Consider the following 23582-nt stretch of genomic DNA (forward strand, 5'->3'; position numbering starts at 1 on the left):
GTCCCTCTCAGATCCTGGGGTGGTGCCTGAGTTGGGAAAGTGCCAGAATTGAGAGACTGATCTGGGATCCAAATGTTGGCCCTTCCCCTCAGCTATGAATTTGAAAGTCCCCTGAACCTCAATTTCCTCACGCGGGTGTCCACACTTATTCAGAGGGTTGTTACGGAAAACAGTAACAGCAACTGATGTATTCTGAGCATCTCCTATAAGCCTAGCACAATGACAAACCCTTTACATACAGCATTTCAACTAATCATCATAACCAGCTTCTCTAAATGTTTAAGCTTTCCCAACTGTTCTCACTTTACAGACGAGGCCACTGAGACTTAGAATGAACAGCTTTCCCAGGGCCACACCTCTAGGAAGCGAGAGTCCACATACAGTCACCTGCTCTGCTAAACCTGCAAGGTTCTTATGAAGTGCCTCATTTGGAGTCTGCACCTCGACCACAAGCAGCAGCTGTGGCCGTGTGTCGTGACCACACTCCTCAGAGAGGCAGCTCAACTCCTCCCCCCTGCCAAATAGCAAAGAGTAACCCTACATCTTCCTGGAAGCATGAGACAGGGAAAGCAACTATTGCTAATACACAGTTCTAGCTCTATCTTCCAGAAAGTCTTCCTGGATAGCTCCAGGCCCTGGGAATCTCCAGTTTCCTCTGTCTTCCTGTTGCACAAAGACCCTGTCCCTCTGGGACCATTTGCTGTCGTTTGACACGTACTGGCTGCCCATGCCAGGGCTGGGCTGGCACAATCATGTTTTACTTTGAGTCCTACCACTGCCATACTTCAGATTCCCTCTGCAGGTGCAACCCTGGCCCCCACTTGGGGAAGCCTGCCCAATCCCTCAGCACCCCAACAATGAAGCTCTGTCTCCTAGGAGGCCAGCAGCCTCCAGAAACCAAGTCTATTTCGGGACATCATTTAAATACAGAGAAGGGAGGGTGCAGAGCAGGAAGGGACATGGCACATTTTCTAGAGAAATGATACTGCCTAAATCTCTGGCTATTTATAACCCCTGGGAAAAGTGGACTCTGCTATTTCCTGATTAGATTAGTGCTGGGGTGGAGGAGCTGGCCCAGGACAGCAGTGGACAGGAGTACCTGACCACTCACCCTCCAGGCCCTTCAGAAGAGAGGTGCTGTCCCCCCACCCTGGGGAGTAGGTACCTGGGGACTGTGGGATCACCTGAAGGGGACAGATGAGGCTCAAAGGGCCCCTGAAGGAGACCCCAGAGTGCCCTTCCCTTTACCACACAGGTGATACACACGCACTGAGCTTCCCTCAAGGTAGAGTACAGGAGGAAGAGGAAAAGACCATAGAGCATCCCTGGTAAAGCCCTGATGTGTGGCTACACCAGGCACTGAAATGGCTCAGCACTTCTGCACACACACTCTTGAAAAGCTTTTTTATCTTCTGCATTTAACTTGTCAGTTCAAGCTGTTTAGATCTCTGCTGAGGAGGATGGGCTGACCACTGGGACTAGTATCTAGGAGAGAATCACCAGAAATAAAATCCTGTTTTGCCCGCAGGTGTGGTCCCAGGGATGCGGGAAGCGCAGGCCCTTTTTTGTGTTACTTTGGGATGCAGCACAGCGGAGCTCACCGGGTGGCACCACCCATGAGGGCTGTAGGCTACCTGGCCTCTACTTTGCACAGCCCTGGGCTATAAGCCGTCCCTTAGGCTTTCACTCTGTCGTTCCCACAGCACACAGGGCCAGCTGCTGGCCTGAGTCCCCGGACTTCTGGCCCACTGGGGCTGGAGGTTGGCAGGTCCTTCTCGTGCCCCAGCACTACTCTGCCCTTAACATCTGAGGCCTGTCTTGGATGGTGGGGCATACTTTCCTGGAAGTCCAGAGTTGTTTTGTTTTTAAAGATTTATTTTCATTTATTTATGCATACAAGCACTAGGGTACAGGCCAGAGGTGCGGGAGGTGAGAGGACTCAGAGACAGAGTGGGGAGCAGAACAGGCAGACTGACTGAAGTACACTGCCGAGGGGAGCAGCAGGAGAGACAGGAGAGGTCTGCTGCCGCGCCATGTGGGTCAGCTCCCTGGCCAGGGATTGAACTCATGCCACAATGGGTGACAGTAACTTCATAGCAATGAGATTTTAACCCTTGCGCCATTAGGGAGTCCCTGCTTTAGTTGTTTTAAATACTAAATGGTCCTTACAAACAAGGCCAGTCAATCCAATGAACTGAACCTGTCACCCGAAGAGGTGAACAGGGTGCTGAACAGAAGGTGCCCTCGAGCTGTGCTGACAGGGAGGCCTGCCAGAGGCCGAGTGCTGGGTGGTGGAGACCAGGCCCTGAGCCAGGTGTCTTGTCTGACAGTGAGTACTCCTCCTGGCTCCCAGGCCCGTCGCCACGGTGGCGGTCCTGGGCTGGCGCTCCCCTGCCCTCCCCCCAGAGCAGCTACTCACTCTGGGCTTGGTCCCCATGGAATACCAAAGCCAGCCTGTCATTGGGACAGACCACAGGCGTGAGAGGCAGGGAGCTTTCAGGAGCCAGCCTTGCCTCCCTCTCCGGGAGGGTACTGGAGGATTCCGTCAACGTGGCTGTGTGGCTGTTTTGAGAGAAACCCAGAGTGGCAGGGTGGAGTGGGAGGGGCCTGCGTGCCAGGGCCTACATCTTAGCTTCCAGCTCAGCAGCTGGGTCAGCAGAGACCCGGCCCAGGCTCAGCAAACTCACCCTTTTCCCAGAGCCCAGGGCCTCTACAATAAGAAGAAAACCCTGCCTCCCCCTGAAGGTCGGGCACCCCCTCCAGGCCACACAGCAGGTTTACGCTGACTCTGTGCTGCAAGGCACCAGGATGAGGCCCTGCACCTCTACCCCCCTCCCCGACCCCTCCCCAGAACTTTGAAGTTCCCCAGGGTCCACATATGGAAAGGGTTTAGCAGCTCTGAATGAGGCTTTTATTGAAGCCAGTTTGGTCTCGAAGCACCCACTAAGATCTGCCTTCCCCGGCACACTCTGGACGGCAGACAGCTCACACCGGCTGCTTCAGCCCGATGCTGGGCCAGCCTCTCCCAGAGTCTTCTTTATTGTTGGCAACCTACCACTGGCATCCCTGCTCTGGACAGTCTGGAGACCTCATCCAGAGCCAGACCTTAAACCAAGCTGGGCAGCTGACCCCACTGAGGGCCATGTTAGGGCACCATGGGAGCAGGGATGGGGGAGTGTGGGGAAAAGGAACTGGTCAGAGCAAAGCAACACAGGCACTCCTCAGCTGCTCTGTCCCCAAAGGGAAGGGGGGCCCTCAGAGGTAAAAGTCCAAGGTGAGAGACTTCCTGCCTGCGACCTCTTGAGGGAGTCTTCCCTGGGCCCCACATGTCACAGGTCTCACGGTAATGAGACAACATCAGGAGTAACTGGTGTGTCCGTTTCTGTACACAACATGCTAGGCTGAGGGCCACTGGGAAGAATCCCACATCCAGAGGCATCCTATCCTGGGCCGGCAGCCCTCATCCTGCTTCCATGACCATCCCAACTGGACTCCTGAGCAACAGCCACAGGCCCCGAGTGAGCTCAGGCCTCCTCAGCAGGGTGGCACCATGGCTAAGCCTGCTCTGGGCCTGGCTGCCTGAGCTCAGTGCTGACTCCACTGTGACCACTGTGTGTCCATGAGATGCATATGAAAGCGAGTGGGCAATGGGAACACCCGCAGGTCATCACTGAACTCACATTGTGCTCAAAATGTGTGAGCGTCACTAACACTGGGCTTAAATGCCCAGTGGCTTCCTGCTGCACAGAGTAAAGCCGAGTTCTGTTGTGGTCTGCACAGGACCAGACAGGACCTAAAGGTCGCCCTCTGTCTCAGGCTAGCACTACTCTCCCAGGGGCCTATGTCTACCTCTGAATGCATCCTGGTTTTACCCAGCTGGTTCCCTGGCCTGGAACGTGCTGTTCCTGGCCCTTTCAAAGTTGAATCCTTTTTGCCATTTAAATCTGAGTTAAAAATTATCTCAAGAAATGTCCCTTCTGCTTTATTACTTTTTTTGGTCCATCACCCAGGTGTATTTTCTTGATAGCCCTGTCCAATGTGAAGTGATCTTACTTACTGGCTGACTCCTAGAGACAGAAAGCTCCATGAGAGCAAGACCTTGCTGCCTGAGCCACCTCTGGCCCAGCCCAGGGAAGGTACCCCACCAATATTCAGAGCCAAGTGGACAAACTGGGCTTTGCGGGGTGCAGAAAGCAAGGCTGTTCCACTGGGATACCTTAGGACAGGGGTGAAGAAGTCCTGCATTCTCGCTTGCCTTGCTTCTCCTGTATTCAGTGAATGGCTGGCCTTGGCCCAGGGGCAACCAAGTGACCTCTCCCATCTAGACTTTCCCAGGGTGTTGAGGGCTTAAGGCTTAGAAACAAGAATCTTGAGACATGGCCAAAATCATCACATGAGCTGGATCTAGATCATCCTGCTCGGTTTCTTCATTATACGGGTGCCAGAGAACCAGAGAGGTGAAGAGATTTACCCAAGTTCACACAGCAAGTTAAAACAATAGATTCAAGGGCAAAGGGTTAAAGCGCAACACAATGAAGCTATCTGCAGCCACTGTGGTCTGAGTTCAATCCCTGACCAGGGAGGTGACCCACACAGTGCAGCAGACCTCTCCTGTCTCACCTGCTGCTCCCCTCAACGGTGTATTTTAGTCTGTTCATCTGTTCTACTCCACACGCTGTCTTTGGCGAGTCTTTTCACCTCACCTCCCCCACCTCTGGCCTGTACCCCAGTTCTTGTATGCATAAATAAATAAATTGCATAAATAAATAAATCTTTAGAAAAAAAAATCAATAGATTCAAGATTAGAGGGATAAATGCTCTGCACTCTGGACAGCCTGGTATCCTGTGCACATGAGCCTGAGTGGTACAGTGCTCTAAGGAGAGGCATTCAAGCATCTGACTGGAAGGGGAACTGCGGCTCCCGCTGTTCTGTCTGTGCCTGTCTGAGGCACCAACCCTGGATGGGTCACTACTAGGCTAGAGATGGTTCTATTTTCTAGCTCAGGAGCAAATGTCCTCTCTTCCAGTCAAAGCAGAATTAGGAAGTCACTGTGGAGTTACCAGGGACCTCCCAGCCTTTCTGCTGAAGAATCCTAAGGGTAGCTCCCCATCCTGTCCTCCCTACAGTCTACCCCAGGGGACCAAAGACAATTGGGCCTCCTTAGTCAAAGGGTACGGCTCACTGGGGATGCTGGCCTGACTGGTTTTCTCCCAGGATCTGGCGGGCAGGTTCTAGGCACAGTGGCTGTGTGTTCCTTATGGTGCCACGGGGCTGTCAAGATGCCAGCACCCTCCTGCTCTCCGTGTGAGCTGATAGGAAGGAGAAAGGAAGCCTGAAGAGCACCTGTGAACCAGCTAACAAACAGTGTGGGCAACTGTGGGCAGGGCAACTTGGCAGAGGATTGGGCCTCTCTAGGTTAGTGCTCCCTGACCCAACTCCCCCAAAGCAGCACCTGAGAAAGTTCTGGGATCCTTCTAAAATGTGTGCCTCACAGGGCCTCCCAGACTCGGTCTACTGGCAACATTGGGCCCAGGCAGTTTTGGTCTTTTGGGAACCACCTAGATTGTCAGGCTCAGCCGACTTGTCCTATGCCATCCGAAAGCCAGGGCAGGCCCCAAGCCCAGTGTGGCTGACTGGCCGAGACACCTATGAGGCTGCAGAGGTGCTGGAGAGGGCCAGTGCCCCTTTGAACTGCCCCAGTGCCGACGAACAGCACTTTCCCAAGTTCGCCTAGAGCAGAAGTTCCTACCTAGGTGTCCAGGACCCTCTTTGTCACAGCATAAAACTTGTGCATTATCACCCCTCTGGGTGGGGGCTTTAAAACTTTCATCAGATCCTCAGAGTTGAGGACTCCTGCTCTGTGGAATCAAACAGGCTTCCTGGGAGCCAACTAAGCAAGTGAGTGGGAACACAGGGGATCAGGAGACCACTCACCCATATGGCCCCAGGAGTAAGGTCTTCTCTCTCTAGGGGGTGAACAAATACTATAAGGAGCACATTGGCTCTGGGAAGGCAGGGAAATCTTCACATCACCTTCCAACCCCTCAGCCTGCCAGTTTACAACCCTGCCCCATGTAGAGAGAGTTCCAGGAAGAAGTAGCTGGCACCAGGGTCTCTGACCATAGGAGGGGATGGGGGTGCTACTGTCCCTTTTCTGCAGCTGAGTGATCACTGTACGGAGAGGGGTGAGTGTGTGAATGAACACATGGATGCAGGTCCTTCCCCTACCGGAAATTCAGTGGAGGAAGGCAGGGAAGGAGAGGGCAGTGCCAGGGTGGGATAGATGCCTCTTGCATAAGTTTTCAAGATTTTACTTGATGCCGAGTTAGATTATAAAACAATTGAGCCTAAAACATAGATCCGTCTTATACCCCTGCACTTTGGCCTCTCAATGCCTGGAACACCCCACCCATGAATGGCTGAGCACACCATGGGCACTGGCCTGTGCACCATGCCACCTGTCAGAAAGGACTGTTGAGTTCAAGGATGAACTCTGGGAGGTGTGGGCACTGGTGCTGGTACCCAAGAGGACAAAGAATGGGACTCTTTTCAGTCTTAGGATTTTCTGGATAAGTGTCCTTCCTTTGGTTGGAGGGAAGCAAAGGCCCCTCACAGAGCAGGTGGGTTCACTCTGGGGCTCAGCAGCCAATACCTCATCACCCTGCTGGTCTACAGTCTGAGGGAAGGGTATTCTTAGACCTTTGAGGCAGACCAGAAGAACTTTCCAACTCTCCCTCATAGCCTTCATATCCCCAGATCCTGTCAGCTAAGGCCAGCATCTGGCCTGGTTTGGATCAGGGTGTCTGCTGTTACAGAGACTTCAGGGACCTAGATTTCTTCCCTTAGACAAATGCTTCTGCTCTTACAGGGTGCCTCCTAGCTTCTCCATGGCTTCTCTAAGTTGACCTCACTGAGAATTTTGAACACTTCATGGGGTGGGAGATGGGATGCCTCTTTTAGACCCTCTGTCTTCAAAGTACCACCTAAGGATCTAGAATCTGGTGGGAAGGAAGGAAGAGAAAGCACCGAGCCTGGTCTACGTGAATATAATTTGAAGAAAAAAAAAAGAGAAAGAAAAAAGAAAGCAGACATGCAATGCTAAATTTTGAGAGCACTGGCAAAACCCACAAAGCCAACAGCATGTGTCTCCCTGCTGAATGCTCATACCACGAACCAAATGCCAAGTAAGAGGTGTCCTTGGGGACAAAAACAACCCCAAGTCCTCTTAGCCCCTTGGACCCCTCAAAAACAGCCCATGAGAGGTCTTCCAGCAACTGGAAATTCTTTAGCCCAGAAGCCACCCAGGAGATTTTTCCATCTGAACAGATTCTTTAGTTCTACCACAGGTCCCAAGATGGAAGCTCATGCACTCGCCTCTAGCCTGTGAGGAATTATTCAGAGGGGAGCAGGAGGGACACAGGTGCCTGGTCCTAGGCTAAGTAATGAAGCGCTAAGGAAGTGACCCTTCCGGCCAGGCTGGGTGGTACCTGGTACCCCTGCCCCCTTCCAGCTAAGCGCCTAATTTGCTGCCTGATCCTAGCCCCCTCTCCCTGGCAGTGCTCAGGCTGCACTGAGGAAAAGTAGGTTAATGCCGCTGGGGGAAGAAGAGAAGCGGGCAGCTGGCCTAGCTCCACAGGCCCTCCTGCTCACCCACCAGCCTGGGCACAGCAAGGCAGGCACAGCATGGTACATAAAGCCCCTCTATTACCATGTGCAGACTCCAGTGTCTGGGTCACCAACATCCTCTGTCACACAGCAGGAGTTAGGAGACTGGAGTCACTGGCCACATAAAGCATCCCAGTGCCAGAGTTATCCTGCAGTTCTGCTGACACCTCTCAGCCCAGGGCCTCCTGCTATGCTTTCCCTGAAAGCACCATTAGACACAGAGCTGGCAGAGGCAAAAGTGGCTGAAGAATTATTGATAGTTACTTCATTTTCCCTGAAACACACACACAGAAAAAAACAACAAGACTGTCAGGGTTTAAAAGTTACCTCCCGAACTCTCCTGCATTGCTGGTGGGAATGCAAACTAGTACAACCACTATGGAAAACTGTTTGGAGGTTCCTCAAACTGCTAAACATGGAGCTTCCCTATGACCCAGCAATCCCACTCCTAGGTATCTACCCAAAAGACACAAAAACACTGATTGAAAAAGATACTTGTACCCCCATGTTTATTGCTGCTTTATTTACAATTGGAAAAACATGGAAGCAGCCCAGATGCCCAAAAGTAGATGACTGGATTAGAAAGATGTGGTACATATATACAATGGAATATTACTCAGCAACCAAAAAAGAGAAACACATGTCTTTTGCAGCAACTTGGATGGAGCTGGAAAAGATCATGCTGAGTGAGATAAGCCAGAAAGAGAAAGAAAAATACCGGATGGTTTCACTCATAGCAGGAGTATAATGGACCAGGCGAGAAAATAACAAAAATAATGAACAACCATAGACCAGAGACATTCTGTGGGGGTGGAGTGGGGAATGGGATCAAAAACGGGGGGGGGGGGAAGGGAGGGAAATGCACGGGACTATGGTGGTGGCACAGGGGTGATTTGGTGATGGGAAACCCGTGGGGATTACAATTGAGATGAAAAAAAAATGTGAAAAATGATGTAAAAATAAACTTTTTAATAAAAAAAAAAAAAAAAAGTTACCTCCCCACTGCCAGGCACCTCCCCAAATGGGCAGGTAAATCAGAAGTACTCTATCTAGCTGGAACTAGGCCAGGAACCTGCAGGGTCAGTTTCTCACCAACCTTGAGATTTGGGAACAGAGGAAGAGCTTTAGGTTGGTGTCTGCTGAACTCAGCAGGGGCTGGGGAGAGGGAGTGTGGGGTGTATGTGTGGGGGAGACGGCTCCGTTCTGCCGGCCACAGACAGCTGCCTCAGCACAGAGGGGCTTTGGTAGCAGCTGAGGCCAGCAAGGCTGTGCTGGCCTGGTCCCCAGAGAGGCTGAAGGTGACACAGGGTCCACTACAGGACAGCTCAAGTTGCTGCCCTGCCCAGCACTTTCTAGGACTGATGTCACCTCTGGGAGGTCAAGTATGCCTCAATGGCAGGGGATGAAACCAGATAACGATCCAAGATCACTTCCTCAAGGCAGGTGGCGGGAGTCCCCATGTTTGCTGGCAGTGAGTACTTGCCAGAAAATGGTTCCCGTATGAAATACAGGAGGGCCAGCAAATCCCTATCAACCACACACACTGGTCTTCCCTTATCAATACCATGAATGATGGGGGCAGCCCTGGCCAGCCAGCACAGGCACGTGTGACACCGTGCCTAGGAGATTAATTTCCCCTCCCATTATCAAGCGCTTACTATGTGCGAGGCACTGGGTCTGGCTCTTCCTTGGATGCCGGATGCCAGGGCCCAAAGCCAGCCTTGAGGCCGCCTGCCCAGCTGCAGGACAGTCAGCTTCTATCTCAGAATTTAATCCCCACTCAGGTCAGGGGCTACACGCAGGATGGGCAGTCTGCCCTGGCATAGCTTGGTCAAGCTGCCTGCTGGGTCAGGAAGCCCCTGGCCCAGTGCGTGAGTTGCTTGCTGCCTGGTTGGCGCTGAGCGGGCAGTCATCTGGGTGGTCCTTGAAGAGGTGGCCTGTAGCCCCCAGACTCAGTAGCACCAAGACTTCTTCGCTACAGCCCTCCCCTGCTCCTTGCACAAAGAAACCTCACATGGCTGGGGTGTTAGGTGCTCTGTCAGTGCCCCTCAGCAAAGGGACAGCCAGCGATGCCCAATGGATATAGGGCGTGGGGGTCTACTGGGCACCAAGGGCGGGGGACACAGACCTATTTGCTCCTTGCTTGATCTGCTCACATTCCTGCCAGTATAGTCTCAGAAAGAAGCCAGGCAGAATCCTCTTCCACAGGAGACAACCCCCCACCACTTTTTCTGAGACAGGGACAGATGCAAGAACACAGCAGGGGAGGGGGTAGCAACTGGCATTGAGCATCAAATTAAGGCCACTTCCAGCAGACACACACTCATACCCAGCCAGTTTAAGGGCTCCCCAGGCAGGAGCTTGTCGCAGAGCTCCAGAGATAGAGGGTGGAAGCACAGTGGTAGCCCCAGCCCCTCCTCAACCCTCAGTCCCCCCTCCAGCCCACTCGCCTTGTCCCACCCAGCAACACCCTCCCCAGCCGCACCTTTTGGCGGAGCAGCTTGCTGCGCACCCGGCCCCAGAGCCGGGCACCCGTGTTGGGGGCCCGCTTGCTCCCCGGGTCCTCCAGCCGATCCAGGCAGCAGCGCTCCAGAGGCTCGCAGACCGCTTTCAGGCTGCAGTCAGGCTGGGGCAGGACGTCAGTCATGCCGATCGATGGCGGAGCTCGGCCCCGACAGTGACCCTCAGGGGCCAGCTCCGGATGCAAGAGGCACGCAGCACTGGCGGAGGGACTCAGCGGGAGCCGGCGCCCTAGACGCAGCTCGAGGAGCACCCAGCCTGGAGCGGCCCGGCTGTTACTGGAGCCAGGCGGGGAAGCGCATAGTGCGAGGCTCTGCTTTTCTCCTCCCCTCTGCAGCCCTCCCTCCCCCGAGACTGCCGCCTAAGGAGGAGGTCTCAGCCGGGTACCTCCCGCAGCTAGGGCCAGCTCCTCCACCGCAGCTCTGGTCCTAGCTGGCTGGGCGGCCCCAGTGCCTGGGGCACACAGCCAGCCCAAGGCAGCACCCCCCTCTGCCCCCAACAGAGGAAGTGACTCAAAAGAAGGCGCTGGAGGCTGCCCCCTCCAAAAAACCCAGCCTCCGGGTTTTAACTCTTGGCAGGCTGGGGCTTCTCCCTAGCAGCCCTGTGGGCCCTCCCTCTCACCCCTACTAAATAAAGTTTGACAGCAGCTAAATACAATCCAGTCCCTTCCCCTCTAGGTTTCCAGTTAACCCTTTCACCACTGGGCTTTTCCATGGAGGGGCTGGGAAGTCCGAGGGAGGCTGGGGAAGCCAAATGGTGGTCTGCATGAGTGTGGGTTCAGGGGCAGGAGCTGGAATCTGACTATCAACAGCTGAGGGAGGTCCGGGCAAAGGACTGCCTCTGTCCCTGAGTGCAACTAGCCCTGCCTCCAACTCCTGCCCTCAAGGCATCTCCTTCTGAGCCAACTTGGTGACAGGGCCAGACACAAGTGGGCTGGCACTTGCAGCCAGCCACCTCTTGTGGGAATGTAAAGCGTGAAGCTCCCTAGTGGGGCGGCCTCTCTAGTGGCATCAGCAGGCCCCAGAGGAATCTGCCGCATGTGCATAAACCAAGGATGACACTGGTCGCAGGTGTCCACTAAGAGGTGCTTGCCCCAGCCCCACATACCTCACTAGAAAACCCCAAAGGGTTTATGCTGTCGGGGGTGGAGGATGCCCACAAGCAACAGGACAATAGAGAGGAAAGAACTTGGTATATGAACATTTTAACCAGAGTAAACAGTGAGTCAATTTTTAAGGTAAAGTACAAATTAGAGTATGGCACTTGGAGAAAGAGAAAGGAAAGTCTGGACAAAAAGCCGAGAACGTCCAGGATGCACCCCTACCCAGGCACAAGACAGGCACGGAAACCAGCACTGTCATAATGCCAACTATGAATCAGTTCCCACACAAGGGGTTTCGAAATCCAATTGCATTTAAGCCTCCCAGCTTTTGTGGTGGTGGTGTTATTGACCCTGCTTTAGAATGGTGAGAACTGGGGCTGGAGTGGGGTTGTCCACATCTGAGCTCATGCAGCTGGGCAGTGACAGGTCTCACTCATCTAGTACTCTCAACCTCTGGGCCTTGCTAAAGTTGGTTGGTCTTTGGATTCAGGAAAAAGATCTGGGTTGGGATATTTCTTGGTTGAGCCCAAGGCAGGTGGGTCAGGGCATAGACGCAACCCTTGGTGCTTGAATGGGCTGCTGGATCTCAACCGGCCTATAGGTAGTGGGTTTTTTTTTTTTTTTTTTTTTTGAGAAAGGCTGACTTTATTGCAGAGATAGCCAAGAGGTGCTCTTTATTGAAGCTTTATGTGAGAAGCACCACCCCAATCCTCCATATGGATTAACTCACTAAGTGTTCCCCCAACCTTATGAAATAAGTATCAGCAACCCATTTCCACTTGAGGAAGAGGAGACAATCAAGAAGCTTGCCCAACTTGTGCTGGTCCATCAACCAAGAGAGGGCTGGCTGCCTACAAAATTATGTGCTATTCCCAAAGGAGGCTCTGCCTGGTTGGTGAAGATGGGGACCTGGGACATGTCTGGCTGTCTGCAAGGTGGCCAGGCCAGGCCCTCAATTTCAGGGCCCCACACTATACACTCTTCTCTGCACAGTGCTGACAGGGTTGAACTGCCAGGGCTGCACAGAGCTTCCTCACTCCTGAGCCAAAGCTGCCAAAGTCACTTAGCCAAAAGGGTCCCCGCACACCCAGCACCAAGGGGAGAGGCAGAGATACTTCCCTGCCCAGCAGAGGCCAGGGCTACTCTTCCCTATCTGGTTTTCACCTTACTCTCCAGGGGAAGCCGGGTGCCACCTCTGAAGAGTCTTCCTCAGCCCTGTGAAGGGTCAGGTTGCTTTCTCGCCCCTCTGCCATAAAACCCATTTCTTCCAGGAAGGCTTTTTTCATCCCCATATCCCTCTTTTTATTCCATTTATTTAATTCAAAAGGTACAGATGGAGGGAGGGCCTGGCCATGTGCATAACCCTGGGGCAGGGCTGAGGAATTAGAGATGAATCAAAAGACTGGGCTCAACAACTGTGGAACCCGACAGATGTAGGCTCCGGTATTGCACACCTCAGTGGTGCCCCTACCACACAGCATAGCCAGGTGGACGGAGCATTGTCTCTGTCCTCAAGAAACCTAGTCTCTTCTCTGTAAAAAATTTTTTTCCAATTTTTTTTTTGGTGAATATATATGCATTATTCATATAAAAGTTTTTAAAATCTAAGATAAAAAAAAAAAAGAAACCCTGTCTTATGTCCCAAGAATAGACAAAGAAAACACCATGAAAGTCAAGAGAAAATAAGAAACCATTTCTGGTCAAAGGCAATCAAGGAAGTCTTCCTGGAGGAGGGCTTGGCAAAGGGCCCCCAAACCTGGCTTTTGTCTGTACCCCTCAGCTAAAGTGCAACTGCTGGTTGTGTAACTGGCCAGTAAGGAGCCTATTATAACCGCTGGTCACACGTGGTCAGCGCTTGGCACCACTGGCTGGCTAACTTCAGAACTGACCCCTCACTGGCTTTCTAAGGTTCTAGTTCCTCTAAATAGGTCACATACCACAGGGTGCAGTTTGGGGGAATGCTGTGCACAGTGTGCACTTCCCCTCCACCCCCTTGCCCACGGGTATGTGGGGGGCAGGGCAGTGTGGATACTGTTCCCAAAGCCCTATGCTTGTCTGCCTTAGGAACTCCAGGCTCAACACCTGTCTGGGTAAAGCAAGCTCTGATTGGATGAAAGGCTGCCAACTAGTCTCCATGGTGACATAAGCGCCTTAGCAGATGGGCCGCCTGTTTGGGAGGCTCTTCCCTTGAGATGCTCATCTTTCTCTTCTTCCCCGTGGGCTGGGGGCACTCTCTGGGGACAGCACAGATTTGCCTTCTTTTCCCCAAGCCTGACTCACTCCTTCCTGGAATCAATGGTCTGGTCTAGGAACAGGCTGCAGGAGGAGAGGGCGGTTTGTGCAAGACATATGTCCCCAGCAGATTCTTCAAAGCAGCAGTCTGAATTCTGGTTCCTTCCTCACCTTTGCTGGATGGGCGGGCTAGTCTCAGGCTGTCCTGGTGCCCCAGGAAGGCCCGCATCCCTTTCCACTCTGTCCATCCCTTCCATCCACCCACACACCACACCACCTGGCAGAACCTGCTTCTGAGGAGGTATATGGGCCTCTTGGCTGGATAAACAGAGCCTGGGCGGTCAGGCCCACTCAAACAGATGTTGCTGACTTTGGAATTAAAAACATTCCTAGTAGACTGTCCTATCCTCCCTCCTCCCCTTTCTGAATCAGTGCAAAGGAATGAGAGGGGCTGTCCCTAGGGAGACGCAAGGTAGGACCCCCAGATATACTTAGGGACGGGGTATATACATAAGTGGCTGGGACCAGCCATCAAGCACAACTTCAGAACTGAAGCAAAATCAGGTTAAAGTGCGTGAATAGCAGCATCAGTGAAGAAAAAGGTCAATAGTGAATAGATACAATCTGAGTTGTGTGGGAGGGAGAGGCAGGGACTGCCACAGATGCTGCCTTGGTGACAACTGGGGGCAGGGACAGCTTCCAGGAAAACCCTTCAGCCTGTGAACATGAGGAAGGTTCTTTCTCAGAACCTTGGGATGATGCTAGCACTTGTCTGAAGTGACCTCCCTTCTCCCATGGAATGACCTAAACCCCAGACAAGAACCCCAATTCCCTGATTCTTAGTCAAATGACTGTAAGCCAGGAAAGAGAGTTTCTGAGTAGCCAGCTAGACCAAGGCCACATGTAGCCCACTGAAGACAACCTGGAAGCAGGGGGGAGGGGAGAGACAAACTGGTTACCTAGAGAGTCCTGGGTGCTGGGGCTGGGAACCTGATAGGAGCCTGGGGTGGTTCTGAGGAGGAGGATCTTGCGGGATGTGGTCAGCCCACAAAAAAATGCCCCTTCTCAGCCCCACAGAGCAGTATGGAGCAGGTCCCAAAGGAGCAAAGCTAGGGACAAGGTGATAGCAGAGAACAAATGGGTCTGAGGCTGCCAGAGCTGCAGAAAGGAAGCCTGCAGGTTCCTGCTCAGAGAGGCACAGGAGCCCAGGCAGAGAGAAAGCCAGCAGGCAGACAGTGCATGGAAGCCAGGACACTGGGGTGCTTGAAGAGGGAGTGTGGGTAGGCAGGGAGGGTGGCCCATCACAGGTGAACTGTGAGAAATGGGAGCCATTAAAATTAATGGCTCTATGATCCCTATATTCCTTTTTTTTAAAAAAAGCATTTATTTATTTATGCATACAGAGCTGGGGTGTGGCCAGAGGTACAGGGGCGGTGAGTAGATTCACCAGGGACAGAGTGTGGAGCAGAACAGGCAGACTGACAAAAGTACACTATAGGGGACCAGCGGGAGAGACAGGAGAGGCCTGCTGCACCCTGTGGGCCACACCCCTGGCCGGGGATCAACACTTGCTGAAGCGGCTCCGGCTAGCTCTGTACTGCTGCGTTTAACACACTGTGCCACCAGGGAGGGCCCCAGGATCTCTATATTCCTAAGGTGCATTGTGCCCTTTTTCTGGGTCCTTTTTCGACCTTCACCAAATCCCGTGCACTAGAAGGGCAGGGCTCTCCACACAGTGAGAAAGTGAGACCTATTTACATCTCTTATCGCTCCACCCCATATTTCTGAATACCTGCCTTGGTCAAGGCCTGCACTAGCCCAGGCATGGGAACACTTTGCTGCAAGTCACTGAGTAGGTAGTGGCAGAGTTGAGCCTAGATGTTACATTTTCGTTCGTTTACAAATTTGTTTTTCATTTAGTAAATATGCACACCACATACCAAGCAGGAAGGACCTTGTCACAGTTTAACTGAGCCCTGGCCACACCACCACTGACCTATTCCTTTAGGGAGATAAGTAGACATTAGCTGGAGGATCTTTCAGACACCAGGCCAGAACTCCCTGTGGCCTGGGCCCTGCCTGCTAACCAGCCAAGCCTGGGGTTGCTGCTCTCTAAGCTTTGAAAGTTTAGCTCCGTAGATAAACACTATTGGTGGCTATAGATGAACACTCAGGGTGGGTAGGTGTCAGCTCCAGGGTGGGCTCAAGGGAAGCCAGGATTAGAAATCAGCTGTTTCACAGCTCAACCGAGCCTGCCCAAGATGCGGAGGGGTCCATCTCCCCCAAAGGCCTGAGCCTACTCAGGGACCATGAAGAACATGTGCTGTTTCCCACACCGCCCCTCTTGCCCCTGCTGGCGCCCTGGCGGGCATCTCCAGAGCGCTCTATGTGGGCTGGCAAAGCTGAAAGAGTCCTGGAGTGTGTTCACTACAGAACTGCCCTGGTGGCGGCGTGTCCCTGGCAACCCCTGGTGATTCTCAAGGCATGCTGGGGCATGGAAAATCCACTTGAGCCTTTGGAACATCTTGCTTATCTAAAAGAAAACCCAGGGACAAAGTAGGCCGAGCACACTCACCACATGTCTATCCATGGCTCCCTGACACAGTTCACGGCCAGACCAATACCCAGATCCCCTTGGCCACTTGCCTGTTCCCTCCTCACAGGAAGGATGTTTTGTGCCAGGGTCTCCCAGCATGGCCCGTGGGCAGAGCACCTGAGGGACCCCCGGGTCAGGTTATGTTATGAAGATGTAACAGCCGCAGGTAGGAGGGTTTGACATATGTCCAGGTCTGCAGACCCCTGAGCTTGTCTCTCTCTCTCTTATTAAGCACCTCTTTTCCACCCAACTTCAAGTTTCAAGCAGACAGAAGATAGTGCCAGGGAACCTGAGGTGCAAGTCTGCCTAGTTACTGTGGACTTAGCAGCCACTTTCCCTCTCTGAGTTCAGTTTCCACACCTGGCAAACAGGAGTGTGGACCAGGGTCACCAATGACCTGGACAGCAGAGGACACTACCCACCACCCCCACCCCCTGCCTTAAAAAAAATAACCTACCTCCCCCCAATCCCAGTCAAAAGCAGAAGACCACAAGCAGCGATAGGGGACCCTACCTGCTTACACCTCCTTTGTCCACCACCTCCTGCCTTGAGGGATTCCTCCTAGTAATCCCCAAGCGTTGCAGGCAGAGTATGAAGCCCCTGATCCTCCTTTCAAGGGGCCGGTTCAAATCTTAAGTTCTGTGGGGGAGCAGAGCAATTCTGAAGGACAGGTCTCATGAGAATTGCTGTACTCTTGACCATGGCCATCAGCCCTTGTTCTCCCTCAGGGCGGAAGAGACGTGGAGGCCATTGAGATTAGGGGCTTTTTAAGGACACTTCCAGGTCAGAGTTCTGGATGTGAAACTTACGCCTTACTTCTACTTCTCAGCGTTGGGAAAGCTCCAGGCTTCTGCTTTGCTGGCATAGGTTTTGCTCAGTAACAACGCGGTGGAATAACGCTTATCTCATCAAGTCCACTGGGCGCTGCTTTGTAGGTCACCTTGGCCTCAAAGCCAGCACAGCTTGGCTCTTGCCTCCAAGGGTATGAGCAGGGCTGCACCCAGCTTTGCCCATCCCAGTCATGGGGAGCAGCATCTGGGGGTTAGACTCCTCAGCACCATGGCAAAGACTGGGCTGGCAGTGTGGAGGCTACAGGCCTGAAGCCACTGGCAGTCACTAAGGAGACCCTGTGGGTAGTCACACCCAGCCTCAGCCCTCAGCAGGGAGCTCCCTGGCAATTCTGCTAAGTCCTTTTCTCAAAAGTTCTGAGAAAAGTCAAAAGTGGGTCCACATTAGTGACCTGTGTTTTTGGAGGGTGAAGTAGTAGGTTCTGCTTGCAGGGAGGTTAGCATTACTGAGTGTGCTACCCAGGTACAGTCACCTTCAAGGTCTCACTTAGTACTAACCCAGGCTCCAGAGGAAACACTCAGAGGGGTCACTTAATACCATCTCACTCTTAAAAGTAGAGTGGGGCTTACACTTGGGTCTTTTGCATCAGAATCTACACTACTCCTCCAATCCCAGTCTGAGAGGAGAGCACCCCTCTTTTGGTTCATCAGGAGGTTGGATGTCCTCAGGGCCTCAATGAATTAGTTCCCAAGGTTTCTGTGATTAACTTCTCTGCTTGCTGCCCACCCCTCAGAGGCAGGCTGGGGAGTGGGCACCAAGCCTATCTGCCAAAAGGACATTCCGAAATGGGGCAGGAGGGAGAGAGGGAGACTCCAGTCTCCATCTGCTTCCTATTGGATACTTCCTGTCTCCAGAATCCACGGGGCAGAGTCCAGGCTCCCCAAATCAGGAACACCTGGGAGATGGAGGCAGCTGAGCAGGAGCAAGGAGAGAGCTCATGCTACAGTCTGGGGAAGCCAAAGGACAGAGGGGTGGGCGCTCCCCGGGAACCTGACTCTGGCTTTCTCAGGCTGCTGCCCGCTCTCCAGTACAGCTGAGGCATGCAGACCTGCCTTGAAGAGTGACAGCAGGTGGGGAGCTAGAAGCAAGTGAGTCTGCAGCCGCTGGGACAACTGGGCCAGGCAGGACAATGACTTTAGTCACAGGCCCCTGGAAGGACAGTCCTGGTGTTCAACCTCTCCCGTTCCTGTGCCCATGGGTTGGCACAGTGATGGTGATAGCAAAGGAAGAGCTCCCTGTGGGCATCCCTAACAGTAGCAGGCAGCAAAGATTCAGAGCACGAACTCTAGATGTTTCCCCTCGATGTACACATCTGGTCCAGGCTGGGGTGGGGGAGGGATCTGTCTTCCAGGGGAGAGGCTGGAGAGAGACATCCAACCTGGCCACTCTGGTATCCCAAGGCAGGAAATTGCCTAGGGCTCTAAGGCGCCAGGCCAGCGGCTAGGGTGGCAGAATGGAAGGGAAAAGCTCTCTAGCCTGCTCCTTAGGCAAAGGCTTTCTCATAGCTACTAACCCTGCCCACTTGTAGTCAAAATCAGATCACTTGCAGGGGCCCAGCTGTGGACAATGGTAGCTTGAAGAACAAATGGGAGATGGCATCCAGGCCAGAGGTGCCCTTCTGTCATCCCACCAAGGGTGACACGGGTGCCTCTGGGTGCCAGCCATGAAGAACCAGAGTAGATCAGATCTGGAAGGGGCTCCAGGGTCAACCAGGCCAATGCCTCAGAGCCAGGCTCCTGGGCAATAAAGATCTGAAGCTGGTATGCTTGACCCCTGGAGGACTCTTCAGGGGCCAGAGGGAGGGAACTGGGATGGACCCTACAGGGTCCTGACCCACAGGCACTCCAAATTTCCTCATGCTAGGCAGAGTAATTGAAACCAGACATGGTTCCCGGCTGACAATGATCCCTTGCTCCCAGCTCCACGCTCCCTCTGCACTCTGCCTGAGCTGTTCCAAGAGTGGGGAGCCAAAGCTGCACAGCCCGGGTCCCGGTAGCGAAACCTCAGACCAGGCGGCCGGTGCTGAGGACCCAATCTTGACCTCCCCACCAGCTCTGAAGTTGGTTCACCAAAGCTGGGTCGTTATCACCTGCGTCTAGCATCCAAACACAGGGGCTCACCTGCAGGGACAGCCTCTGGAGTGGGGTGTGACTGCTTGACGAGCAACACCCAGACTCCTCACAGGAAGGAAGAGCACAGCGTGCCTGGATCTGACAGCATGCTAAAGTGCTGTCCAGATACAACGGCTGACTATGCCAGGGCCAAGGGCTTCCCAGATGCCTACATTTGGCTCTCACTGGAGTCCATTGTACCGGTAAAGAAACGGCCTCAGGGAGGGAAGAACTTATCTTGTTTCTCCCAACTGATGAGAAGCTATATTGTGAACCAGAGCTGTGTGTGGCTTCAAAATCTTTCAACACTGGCCAAATGCTCAAAATTCTCATCTGTTTTCTTTTTTTAAATTTTTTAAAAAAAGATTTATTTTTATTTATACATACAAAATTGGGGTACAGGCCAGAGGTGCATGGGCTGTGAGAGGATTCACCAGAGACAAAGTTGGGAGTAGAACAGGTCGTCTGATGAAGAACACTGCTGAGGGGAGCAGTGGGTGAAACAGGAGAGGTCTGCTGTGCCATGTGGGTCACCTCCGGGGTGGGGACTGAACTTACACTGAAGTGGCTGCTGCCAGATTGCAGTGCTGAGTCCTAACCCGTTGTACCACCAGGGAGGGCCTCCTGTTTTCATTTTTATGAGATCCTGTTCATTCTTTGTATCCACAACAAAGTGCCTGCTGTTTAGCGGGAACATTCACTCTAAGCAGATATGGAGGAAAAACTAATGGAAGCGGGATGGCATGACACAGCTCTGCCCAGGTCATTCAGGCATGTTACATCCTTAGAGCCTTACAGAGTGCTGTTGATGAAGGCAGAATAAGGATACAGATCTTCCTTGACTTATGATGGGGTGACATTCAGAAAGACTCATCATCAGCAGACAATTCCACAAGTTGAAAACACTGAGGGGCCGTGGTACCCTGTCACTGTGCAGAACCATGTGCATAGCACATTAGTCTCCACAAAACCCTATGGCTTCAGCACCAATGTTAAGCTGAAGAATTGTAAATCAAGGACCATTTTAATGACCCTGATGTAAAAGATGAAGAAATGGAGGCCCCTGGGGTCTAAGGACCAGGAGCTAATCTCCGCCCCTCAGTCCAGGACTCTTCCCCAGTACCAGATAACTGCACTCCAGACTCTAAGCTACTGACCGAAGAGGGTGAACAAGAACCCTGAGGACCAGGAGACAGGGGATCCCAACCTGGGAGAGAGGAGGCAGGGGTGGGATAGTTAGACTGAGGCAAAAGTGCTGGGGTCTTGCTCCTAGTCACAGCTGGAGCAAGATGAGCAACTGCAGGTGGGGGCTGGGGGGAGACAGACCTCCACCCCCAGAGACCAGGTCCTCTGTCTCACTCACATGTAAGGAGGTCGAAGGTGGCAACAGACTCAAAGGTCCATTTAAACATGGTTGGATAAACAAAACGTGGGTTATGTGTCTGATGGGATATTTTCCAGCTTCAAAAGGGATGAGGTTCTGCCATACGCGACAGTGTGTATCGACCTTGTGGACATTGGTAAGTATGGAGAGCCAGTCACAAGAGGACAAGAATTACATGATCCTACTTCTATGAAGAACCTAGAGATGTCAAATTCATTGAGTCAGAAAATAGGATGGTGGTTCAGGGGCTGGGTGGGAGAGGAGGAATGGGGAGCTGCTCATTTCCATTGAAAAGATGAAAAAGTTCTGGAGACGCATAGTGGAGAAGGTTGCACAGCAATACACATGGACTTAAGTGTTACCAAGCTGCACGGAGACAATGATGTAGATTTGCTGGCCTGGGCTCTGTGAGCACTCCCAGCCCTGACAGCAGGGGACTGGCCTTCTAGACCTCCCTATGTGTCATTTATGATCACCCTGTCGCCTCACAAGCTGCCAAGCCGCCAAGTCAACAATGTCAAGGAAATTACTCCCTTTCCCTTCAGACCCAGGCCCCAAGCTTCAGAGAGGTAGGACAGAAGACAAGGCATCCCATCAGGCCTAAACTCAGCTTTAGGGGGTGAAAGGGGTTTTCTTCCACCTAAGGATAGTGTCAGCTGGAGCTTCCTTCTTGGCCTGGAACCCTGCCCCTCCTCAGGGTCCTGTGCTCTCCTATGCCCCAGCTGGCTCACAGGGGAGCGAAGCTGTCTCCTGCCTGGGGTGTGGGTCATCCTCTAGACCTGTGGCTGGGCTGGAATGGAGGGAGGCGTGCAGGAGTTCCTAGTCTAGAGTCAGTGACAGGAACTGGGCTGTCAGGCTCTCTGGGAGAGCTGTCCCCTCTGGCCTAGCCAGCCAACAAGGGCTGGACCCTGGGAATATGTTAATCAGCTAGTGGGTAGGTCCCAGTTGGGGATAGCACATCTGGAGCCTAGAGCAGCATGGCTGGAAATAGACTGGGATAAACATATGGGAGTCCCCAGGGGACAAGAGGGCCGGACAGATTAAGGGGCCTTCGGGCTCAGCTGTTCCCTGGACTGCAAAGGAGGCAGTGGCAGTGGGGGTGGCCTGGATGGAGAATCTGGAGGTAATGGCCTCTTAGGCCTGGGAAAAAGGGAGGGACTCCTGAGTCTGGAAGACAAGAAATGCACCGAGCTGGTAGGATCTCCCATTAAATTTGACAAAGAACAGGCACCTAAGAGTCATAAGCTGACATCCAAATCTGCCACCACCCCATCTATGAGCTTTTTCATGCACTCACTGTCCAGCAGTTAACCACTGATGAGCTGTGAGACTGTGGCTACATCACTTACCCTTTCTGGTCTCAATTTCCTTCTTCCCACTTCCCAACCCCCCTCCCCAGCCCCTGGATTAAAATGCTGTCTAGGATTCCTCTTGGTCGAAAGCTCTACTGAGTCTTGATCTCCGTCCTACTTGCACTGTGGCAAAAGGTCCTGCACAGGGCAGGCAGACACCTTGGTTTCCTCGGACACTCCCTGCACATGCCTGTCTCCCTGCCCTTGGCCATGCAGGGCTCTCCCCAGAGTGCCCACTCCACGCCTTCTTGCTGCTCCAGAGCCTGCCCATCTCTACAACAATCTTAAAGTGGTAATTACTGACTCGGCCATTCTATAAAATGATTTTTATAAAATACATAAAAAGTACTTTTACCAATGTATCAAAAAGGTAATTATAAAGATTACCTATAGGCCTTGGAAAAAAGGGGTCTATGAGACTATTACATGAAAAAAGAAAAATGACAGAATACACACTGTGATTAAAATTGTATCAAAAAGTATATAACCGAGGCAGAGAAAAGGCACACAATATGAAGGCTATTTCTTGAGTAGTGGGCGTAGGTATGACTTGTAACAATAGGAGAGAGGCTTGCAACATAATCACAATTTCTTTTTTCCAACAGAAACATTGCTTTTGGATTTTAAAAAGCCTGGAGATCTCAAATCCCTGTAGCTCCACCTCCTCCTGGAAGCCTCCTAACTCCAGCCCACCATTTCTCTTTCTTTGAATTCCCGTTTCTATGGTATTATATCGGAACAGTGGGGACCTACAGAGGGCAAGGCGCTGCTCTGACTCCAGCCTGCCTCGCGGCCTGGCTCTCCCACCCTGGCTCCCCGGCTGTGCACAGGTTACTGAACCCTTTAATGCCTCAGTTTTCTCATATTTCAAGTTGTGATAACACTTCTGCCCCAAAGGATACTGTGATGATACCCCGTGATAACAGCTGTAAGCATTAGCCCCATGTGGGGCTCAGTGAGCTCTCTGATGTCATCTTTATCATTATTGGCATCTTGCCTTGTTCCTGGTATCTTGGGGGATACTTGTCTTTCCAATCTGGCAACAGATTCCCTGAGGTGAGGCCCGTATGCCCTCAGAGCAGCAGCTCCATGCTGGGCACAGTGCACAGTAAACACCCCCTGCTCCCCATCCCTGCCTCTTCTCTTTCCCATGCATGCTTACCCCCTTTCCCTCCAGGTACACCAGGCAGAAATGGCCCCTGCCCAGAGGTAAGAGGATTCTAGACTAAGGAAGCCCTAGGCTCATCCTATGCCACAAAGTGGATGCTACAGCCCCTTCTCCAGGTCAAGGGCCATGCCAGCGTCCTCCAGCCACGCCGGGACACTCCCTGATAAAGGTCTGGGGACACGGGGGGGGGGACCCAGCAGAGGAGACAGCATGACCTTCCCTGCAAGGTCAGTAGAGGCACCTAGGCCTCAGTGTCCTCCTCTAACTGGGGAGGACAAGACAGGGACTCGTTGCCAGGGTGAATGAGGTAACATTTAGGGATGGGTCTCCAAGTGCACTCCCAGGGGCCGGAAACTCAGGTTGGTGACTAGTACTGCCATTTGTCTAAATGCTGCCCCCGTCCCACACCTTTGCTGTCCCTCCGTATTCTCTGCCTCCTACCACCTCAAAAAGCCCAGGGAAAGAGATTCACTTTGCAACAAACTCCTGGAGCTGAGGAAATGGGGTCTTTACTGTTTTCTGGATGTGCTGGGCACAGTAAGGCTCAGATAAAGAGCGAGGGCCAGCAGAGGTGCAGCCTCTGCTCCTGGCCTTTTCTTCAG

At 52.8% G+C, this 23582-nt stretch overlaps 1 protein-coding gene across 5 annotated transcripts in view; it reads right to left on the reverse strand.

The window, feature by feature from the left end:
• The window catches only part of ABR (active BCR-related), a 173049-nt gene that overhangs the window by 11858 nt on the left and 137609 nt on the right, over window positions 1–23582 (reverse strand). Inside the window, exon 1 of one of the 5 annotated variants that reach the window (XM_004684815.2) lies at window positions 10152–10328. The exons of the other annotated variants lie outside the window; for them this stretch is intronic. Within the exon in view, the coding sequence (XP_004684872.1) occupies window positions 10152–10313 (162 nt within the window). The 5' untranslated portion in view covers window positions 10314–10328. Of the gene's footprint in view, window positions 1–10151; window positions 10329–23582 lie in introns of those variants that run through there. 5 annotated transcript variants of the gene reach the window in all.

The sequence above is a fragment of the Condylura cristata genome, unplaced genomic scaffold, assembly GCF_000260355.1.
Source record: "Condylura cristata isolate star-nosed mole 26May11 unplaced genomic scaffold, ConCri1.0 scaffold00017, whole genome shotgun sequence".
NCBI classification, from domain to species: Eukaryota; Metazoa; Chordata; class Mammalia; order Eulipotyphla; family Talpidae; genus Condylura; species Condylura cristata.